We start from the raw sequence: 9,346 nt of genomic DNA on the forward strand, positions 1-9,346 counted from the left end.
CTTACTCGAAATTTGCATGAATGAATTACTTAAACTGAACGGAGCCGCATTATTTTGTCATTATTAAAAAATACACTTAATCTAACTCAATCAAATTATATACTCCTGAATTAGTAATGTTTATGTTGTTGAAATTTTAATTTATTCAATGCACTGTATATATTCTCGGCGGTTATACATACTGAAATAATGCTGGCAATGTAATAAGCTAGTTCTATAAACTGGTAACATTACGAAACGTCAGCTGTCAATGCGTTTTGTTACTGCATTGATTTCCTGTTGTCATTTTTTTAATCTAGCACTAGCATGACCAGCATGCTACCAGCATGACACGGTTCGATATCGAAAACCAAAGCAAGGAACGTGCAAGGGCAGGCGGTGCACGGTCTGATTGAAATAGTTTTTCTCAAACATGACATGAAATATTGACGTTGTGTTACAAATAATGGGCCGAGAAGTATCGCACTGCAGGAGCTGCGGCTCGCCTGCCTGCTTGCGGTCAAAGAGATTTCATACAACTTTGCAGGCCGCTGGCCGGCAATGCGACCGTCTTTTGTTTCATTCAAGCTCGACACGCGCACACCATAGATGAGTGTGTGTGCGCACACAACAGGGCGACCAGACTAGCGACCCGCCAGCTTGATTTCTTGTTTTTTTTATTTTATTTCATGTCATGTTTGAGAAAAGCATTATACAAGCCTCGGCCGGAACGTGGGGTTGCCGGCCTCTACAGTAATGTAGGTACTAAGTACCTATTTCTCAAACATTTCTATTATCTGCTTGGCCGGGAACCCCCTACTTCCCGGTCTCTAATATTTATTGAATATTTGTTCTTTCAAGATAGGTAGGGCAGATATGCTGGTTGTCGAGCTACCGATTGCAAACAATTCCCCTTGACCTTGACACGTTTTACGTGTGTTAACTCCTGCTGCAAGTTTTCTTCATCACAAAGGTCATACGCTCGTCTTGTAAGAGAAGTAGCAAAGAATTTAACTGCCGTGGGTGGTGATGTGAAGATGCATGTAGATACCGATCTGTGTGTTGGTTTTCGGTAAGCCGTATTAGCTAAGAATGCCGTACTATGTAGGTACTTACGACGTATCATCACTTTCACATTAAGGAATGCTAGGGTTCTGTTCTGTTCCAATTCATATGTGAACCGCATTCTGTTGTGAATGTTGTTAATAAAGTACATAAAGTTCAGACTCAGTCCGCCTTCAAATGCGTATGCAGAATATATATATATACATATTTAAAACGAGCATGCGGGTCACCTGATGGTAGGTGATTACCGCCACCCATGGACACCTACAGCATAATTAAGACTAAGGGGGCGTCGCCGGCCTAAAGGGGAGAGGGATAGAGGAGGGGGGAAGTGGGGAGTGGAGTTGGGCCTCCGGATCTCCCACTCACCGTACGAAACGCAGTCCGGGCTAGCGCCAACAGTGTCCTGCGCATGATAGCGGACAGACTGGATTGCCAGTACGTGAACCACTGTTGTCAACTTCACGTGCGACGCATTACCTAAATGTTGTGTTAATGATGTTGTCCTTCTGTACGTCTTAACTAACACTAGCATACGTTTTTTCAACTGTATTACTAACTCAATGATCCAAGATGGTCGAAAATAAAAAATATTATTATTATTTTCGAAGGATTGGTTTTTCTCAGCTCTAAACTGGTATTAACTACATTTACGGATTATCCACCAAGTATATGTAGCAAGAGTTGTAGAATAAATATTTTTTAAGAAGATTGCGGAGGGCTGTTTTGGGTCTAGTTGCATGAACTTTCTCACTATTCTGCATGTATTGCGGCTTTTTGTAAAATTATTATTAAAACTACTATTTCACGCCGGTATTCTGTGGGAGTGTGGTACTAACCCGGTCGAGCCGGCCCATTCATACTACAGCCAGCAAGTGGTTACAGTAAGGCTCTACCACATGTGAATATATGTCGTCCACGTATCTTTTCCACATCCTGATCTAAAAAGGCGCAAGGGGTAAAGGGGAAAAGTCGTCTCGTGATCATGACGCATACAACTGTGCCGAATCGATCTTCGTTAAAGTCAAGGTACGGGGAACCAAACTCGAAATTCATTCTAAAATTAGATAGGAATTCTAGTAATGACCGCGTCAGTCTTAAATATTGTGAGGTATATATTATTTATTCTAATCTGAAATAAATAGACTTTCTGCTGAATTTAAATTTGTATTCATCAAACGCTTACAGAGAAGACTACTTGGTCGTCCGGTACGCAGAAATCCTGTAGGCATGTGCGTAATATTTAAATTTTTAATGCAGTTCATATAGCCACTACGTGTTCGATCCAATCTTTGAAATTAACGATGTCAATGATAATGAATGGCGTAGCTGATCCGCTTGTGTCGCCCCACGAGAATAATCCCATGAGTTTTGAATTCATCGATAACACTGCTCCGGGCACTACGGTAAAGGAAAATAGCAGTCTGCTGTTTACTGTTTAACGCACTCGCAATCACAATCGTTTCCACCACTTCTTTCTGTCGCACGATGTAGAGCGATGGTAGAAAGAGATGGTGAATACGATCGCGAGCCCGGGCGTTAGACAATACGGCCACTGGTAATAATTAGGTGTCAAAATTTGTGAGTAGGTAAATCCTATGCGTTATGTATTGACAGCATTACGGACACCAATGCGGTAAAATTAAAATTATAGATGTCTTCGTCTTCGTCGCTACCCTAGGTAGTCTATGAGCTGATTGTTAGCCCAAGCTGGAGCTCTAGCTGGGCTCCAGGTAGATCGAAAGTCGTCTTCTTGTCAGGTAGAATGCTAGGTATATCGAGCCAACTGAATCGTGATAGTGAGTGACGTGACTAACTGTGGAACCTTCAAATAGGTAGGTACGTTTTGTAATACTAGGTTTGGCTACTTTGGCTTCAATAACGCCATCCGTCCATCTCGTTGCGCGGTCTCCATTCGGGAACTTTTCCGCCCCAACGGCCATCTGTTCTCCTTGTGTGTCTTTTTGTACATACTGTGACACTACTACGTGTGTTACTGCTGTGGTACCTATTTCTCACCTCATCATCATCTCGGCCTATCTACGTCCCAATGCTGGGCACAGGCCTCGTCTCAGAACGAGAGGGATTTGACCGTAGTTCCCACGCGGGCCCAATGCGGATTGGGAACCTCAAACGCACAATTGAATTTCTTCGCAGTTGTGTGCAGGTTTCCTCATGATGTTTTCCTTCGCGGTAGGTAAATCTCATGGTAAATTTCAAATGTTATTTCGCACATGAATTTCCAAAAAGTCAGAAGTGTGAGACCCGGATCGAACCTACATAAGTCAAATCACTAGAATACCACGGCTTTTATTTTCTATTTCTCAAAAATACAAACCAATGGTAGCATTCCGTCTGACAGCAGGCTTCACGCAGTACTCGTAGTTCCGAAGGTCCACTATCGGCGACACATACCGTGTACACTTTTCCAGAGTCACAGGACGGACGGAAGTCTCTAAGATGTGACCTTTGAAAATAATTAGATAGGTATATAACACACGGCTTGATGGATGTGGGACCAATTATCAGGTCGTCGTGCATTATTTACATTAACTCCAGGATGACACTTACAGGTCATCACCGCATTCGAGAGAGTGGCGAAACCGTTCAGCTGGGCTACTACGAAACTCGAAATTTGTGTCGTGCGGTCCCTCTGACACTTACACTATTTAATACGAGAGCGAGAGGAACCGCACGACACGAACTTCGAGTTTCGTAGTAGCACTGCTGGAGTTTTTGTTTTTAATTTAGTTTAAGCCGACTGAGCTAAAATACCCACAAACATTCTCGTGTTATACTTGCTCAGGTTGGCTGCTGCAACCAACGCCTCCCTCGCAGCCAGTAGCTAATTCTAGTATCATCCCGAGAGTCAGATACCATAGCCATAGCTTCTATATTCTTAAAATAGAGTAGAGTATAAAGTATCAATATAATAACATACCATCAGGTGGCTGCCACGATTCCTCCCAACCGATGAGTTCGAGATCGTCTTTAAATGTCTTTAATGAACTTGCGCTCAATTGGAACTGGTTCGGAACTAAAATAATTTCACGCTTCAACAGCCTTTTGAACGCCAGTCAGCAAAACGCGACAGCTGAAAATCGCGCTATGGGCGCCATGTCGGCATTCCGTGGCGCCTGTGGAACGATTTTCTGATTTTTTATCTTTTGTGCCGATGGCGTTCAAAAGGTTAATAATACTGTATTTTTCATGGCATTGATAGGTATATGTATGTGACACAGACTGTTAAATGGATCTGTTTGTGGTCTGTCCCCTGTAGGTCAGGCGCGGATCCAGCCTTCAAAAATTGTGGTCACCCGAAAATTGGCCAAGTGGTAGTCGGAGTACGAACTCGTTCATGAACAACACATGACTCATGACATGTACGTCTTTTGAATTTGATTATTTCCTTTTTATTATTAGCCTATCGATCTCAATAGACCGTGCATAGGTGTGTCGTCACAAGTCTATATTAGGGTTGTGGGTATGCCCATCGTGCCCACAATGGTGGATCCGCCCTTGAGGAAGGTACCATGGAAGTTACAAGTGCTACAATTCCACATAATCTCGATATGGTGATATCGGGAGAACATTACTTAGTGTACGATATTTCCATTGTTGTATTCTTTAAAAAGCGTAACTGACACGTCGCATTTCTGTTTGTAGAGTTGTTGAATACGTGAAACCATGATCAAGTTGTACTTATACGTCGTATCTAGTGGAAATGACACTGACGAGCAAAATAACTGGTCACTTTTAATACAACTTTGTACTGAAATTGAGTGTCTCTTTGATCTTCAGTATATATCTGATCAGAATAGAAAGTTGTACGTATACTTACACATGTAAGAAAAAATAGGTATAGAGACATCATGCTGAAATAAACCGATGTTATTACTGAAGTCGTCATTATTGAAATGTGGGTGCGCTATGCTCCTCTTAATGGCAGTTTCAGAGAAATTTGCTGCAAAAAATCCACTTAAATTGTAGAGGGGTGAATACCGAAAAGTTGCACACCTTAACGCAGGGTCCCACATAACTTTCTACGGAAAGTATGCATAAAGCATTTTCAAAAAAGATTTTTTTTTCTATTTTGTGTGATGGATAATTTTCGTGTCACAATGGAAAAAATAATACAAAGTAATTTTAACTACCTACCTGTGATCAAAGCCTACCTGCGTTAAGGTGTGCAAGTTTTTAGTCTTCACCCAGAGAGCATCTAACATTACTTATCTTATAACGCTGCAAGTGAATTAATTCCAGACAGGGTTCCTTGCACTAACCTAGCATTAACCTAGCATTTAGGTACCTACCATTTAATAATTCAGGTACAGACATTCTAGAAAATGGAAGTAGAAAGATACCATCTTTCCTTCATGGAAATTGAGGTTAGGAACACGATCCATAGTAAATGCCAACTGATCAAGGACCTGCGGTAGGGCACATAATATAGCAAATATGCACGGCACTATACCCCCTATGCACCCCGGTGCTATGCAACTCTAAATTTTTGCAATTAAATTAAGAAAACATCGTGAGAAAACCGTTTTAATGACGTGTGTATGAAGTACCCAATCAATCACGGGACGCGCGCCGCGTAGGAACTACAATCCAGGTCTTCTCATTCACGCCTTCTCAACAGTGGGACGTATGTATAAGCATCTACAAATTGACTTCTGACGACTTGTGCTATCTACCCTATACCCAAGTTGAGTCCATACCTAACTCGGTAACTCAACAACCCCATGGTAACCCAACGTCTTTTACCTGCGATAGAGTCACTCCTAGTCCTGTACTTAATTCTCCACCTGGGTAAAACATCGGCCAAGTCAGGATCGGAACGGGCCGCGACGCAGTGACCTGGCGCCAGTGACCACCGATAGCGGATGAGCAGACAGTTGCACATAAAAGTGTTCGTGTCCGCATACACCAGCCCCACAGGATGGTACTCGGGCCTTATGTCCTCTGGAACGGCATTGGGTTATAGACGGCTAGAGGCGGGACGTGAAAATTTTTGTCCAGCAACCCGGAGTAAAAAATGCGAACCAAATTGGCGGCGGAGCAGTGGGTGACGCGGGAGGGGGCGTGGGAGCGCGCGCGCGGCCGTCACGCCATTGTCCTGTTAGTTGACAGATCTACTAGCCACCCAGAGCTCTTTTTACGTGCGTTGACTTGTATGTGTGCCAATTTTCAACCCAATCAGTTCAGTAGTTTTGAAGCAAATTTGGTTTTGGTTTGGACAGACGGACAGACACGTCAGTTATCCTATAGGGGTCCCTTTTTTCCTTTACCTTATCCTTCCTAAGGTACCGAACCTTAAAAATAAATGTTATTCGTTAGAAGAACTTAATCCGGAGTAACCTTAACTTCCCACTCTTCTTCTTTGGAACAAACCTTAATTCACGGATAATTTAACCCACATTTAAGGCTATACTGATTACTAATACGATACAAGTGGAAATTCATTTATATTAAGTCTTCTTGTTACTCAACTTTCATTAAAAACTTTTTTTTTGTTACTGATCATACCAGGGTTAATATCCGATGACCGCAAATAAGTGGCATAAGCCTGATTCCCGTTGTGCTTGACGAGCCAAAGATGAATAAAGTAAATGATCAACAACACAATAAGCAAAACGAAGGTTACTATCAAATGAGCGAATATGCATTTCTCGCCTCTAGTGAATTTTGAATGTATTCTTGTAGAATTATCTGGACGTGAATTCGTTAGCGACATGTTGCTAGGCCACCTAGATTTATCCCGGATGGTAAATACTAACCCTAATTACAACCAGTTAATATGATTTTCGCCTTTTTTTTCATATGGGAAAGGCAATGGCATCTGAGTCCATACAGCTTTGTTTCCTTCCTTACACATGTTGGCAGTAGCAGGTAATAATAGATTAGGTACTGCCAGAGACTCAAAAGCTTACACGTGGCTTACAGTTAGTTTTTTTTTATTATTTTCTTCTTGTGGTAGCACCTGTCAGTAAATTTCCTGCATCCTGTGACATGTACATATCGTCACTACTTTGCGCTACTTTGAAAAAAGCTGGTATCTCAAAATCGATGATCTTTCCGAGTGAACTTAATGAACATTGCTTTAAGGGTCAAATTTTCTGACGTATTGATTTGATATACGAGATTTTTTCAAAGTAGTGACGATATGTAACTTTTTAACTAGATAATTATGATGAGACAATAACAGTACCGACGTCTAAGAGTAAGAATAGCTCCTTAGAACTGCCATAGTCCCATCGATTTTATATCAGACTAGAGTTTACCCGCGGCTTCGCACGCGTAAAAGTAGCCTATGTGTTATTTCAGTCATCCAGCTATCTACATACCAAATTTCATGACTCTAAGCCCAGCGTAAACTGGCGCGCGGCAATGAATAGGTATAGAGCTTTACAAACTGCAATGGAGGATAATGAATAGACTTCTTTTTCCCTGAATGGCAACACTGGCATAGATAATAGATAGCTCGTTTTTGGCTCGAAATTCGAACTTGTGATTTTATTTTGCTTAATATACAAAATGTACCCACCCAATATCATATTTTCTCAAGTTTTTCGCGATTCCCAAGGTCAAAGAATCGAATTGCTTTAAAATTCCAGAGAAATAATGCATTGTTTGGGAGAAACGTGTAAAAATGGTGTTATAGAGCACCATCCTGCTCTGTCTCGTTTTTTTTGTCCCGTTCTGGCGGTTCACTTTTATATTATAGATATTTGATAACCTTGAAGTATCACCCACTACTCCGTGGAATAGTATTCGTGTATAGTAAAGTAAAAAAACAAATAATAAATTTTACTAAGCAAAGAAAAATCGCGGCATGCACTTTCGCTATGCTTGAGACCGAAAGTGACGAAATGAAAAAATGATCAACGTCATTTCGTTTCACTAGATGGCCGATTAAAATTAGGTTAAGTTATAGGTTAAAAGTATGATTTAATAAAATGACTGGTATTTTACATTGACAAGTTCGTATGTGACACTCGGTAGGACCCGTGCAGTCAGAATTTGCTGCAGTTATCAAAAAGATCTTGATGAAGGCAGCAGAGGCTCCCTGCGGCAGCGTGCTACCGAAGTGTCACGTTAGAAATTATCAAGGTATAGTTAATCAGTAGTTTTCCAAATTCCTGATAGCATTCGCTGTTAAAATAGGTAACGAAAATGGGTCACCAACTGCCCACTTATTTTTTCATAATTTCATTTGTCATAATCTCACTTGCCATACCAACGCTTGCTATAAAATAAATAAAACCATTGTGTTTTCTGGATTTCTTTAAATTATCGGCAGTACTTAAAAAAAGCACGTAATCTCAAATGTATCGAAGCACACAGAGAAAAGTTTACTGGCGCAATGGCGTCAGATTCAACTCTCAATCTGAGTTAAATACCCAGGGTTTACCAGGTTACCTTAGGTTAGGTTAGGTACCAGGGTTATAAATAGGTACTTTAAGAATGTAAGGAGCTGTTATCCATAACCTAGCGCCTAGACCGTTTATACAGCGCTTAAGCCGAGTTTTGACTTGCAAGAAAAATCGTACAGGTTGCATTAAATTGCAAAGCCGTAAAGCCAACGAGTTTGTAATAGTCAATCGAGCGCCGCAATGAAATGAAACTTGCACGATTTTTCTCGCAAGTCTAAACTCGGCTTTAGTGATATTACGAGCTTTTCAAAAGGAGTGACAATACGCCAAATAAAAGTACTCGGGGGTCAATACCCCTTCAGAAACCTTAGAAATTATTAACAAAAATAAATAACTGCAAACGCAGAATGCAAGCCGTGTTGTTAGTATTGGCGCCAAAACTGCAAACTGAGAAAAACAACATAGTACAATAAAAATCCATTTTAACAAATCACAAATTTTATTGCGATGTCATTACAAAAATAACGCGCACACCACACACAGACAATTCGAAAGTAAGCACCTTAAAGACAATATAATACATTCGCGCTTTCTTTTCCACAAGTCATAAATTAAAAATGAACAAATTACTGAAACGAAGTATTATTATTTATTGGAAAATGACTTAAATTAGAAAAGCCCTATAATGTAAAATTATAGTTGTAATATGAATTGGCGCCGGAACAATTAATTGCTTAAAAAATACTTTACTCTTAAAAAATATTATTCAGTCCTAAACTAGGTATATTAGAGGTATAATAATTATAAATGTTAAAAGGTATTCTCGATTGATTCTATGTACATATTATGGTTAGATTATCAATGCGGTACGATTGCTTATGGTAGCCATACACCATCCATCCTATCGTCCAATCGGCATGACGGTG

The 9,346-nt window shown here is 40.6% G+C and overlaps 1 protein-coding gene across 1 annotated transcript; it reads right to left on the reverse strand.

Annotated features, from left to right (window-relative positions):
- Nucleotides 1-2,197: 2,197 nt before the first annotated feature.
- Nucleotides 2,198-7,312, reverse strand: LOC141439942 (uncharacterized). The gene is made up of 6 exons (XM_074104409.1): nt 6,574-7,312; nt 5,812-6,009; nt 4,886-5,008; nt 3,986-4,081; nt 3,383-3,511; nt 2,198-2,445 (listed from the first exon to the last, which is right to left on the reverse strand). Exons 1-6 carry the CDS (start codon nt 6,779-6,781, stop codon nt 2,306-2,308), a joined length of 894 nt encoding a protein of 297 aa, XP_073960510.1. The 5' UTR covers nt 6,782-7,312; the 3' UTR covers nt 2,198-2,305.
- Nucleotides 7,313-9,346: the final 2,034 nt, after the last annotated feature.

This window comes from Choristoneura fumiferana, chromosome Z (genome assembly GCF_025370935.1).
Source record: "Choristoneura fumiferana chromosome Z, NRCan_CFum_1, whole genome shotgun sequence".
Taxonomy (NCBI): domain Eukaryota; kingdom Metazoa; phylum Arthropoda; class Insecta; order Lepidoptera; family Tortricidae; genus Choristoneura; species Choristoneura fumiferana.

Bases quoted from the DNA above. Each gene is read 5' to 3' on its own strand.
- LOC141439942 (XM_074104409.1), bottom strand. From the start codon at position 6,781: ATGTCGCTAACGAATTCACGTCCAGATAATTCTACAAGAATACATTCA. The intron at 5,009-5,811 runs GTAAAAGACGTT...GATTTTTTGCAG, and splicing joins TAGGAGTGACTCTATCGCAG to CAAATTTCTCTGAAACTGCC. The intron at 2,446-3,382 runs GTTTGTATTTTT...CCTTTACCGTAG, and splicing joins CAGACGGAATGCTACCATTG to TGCCCGGAGCAGTGTTATCG.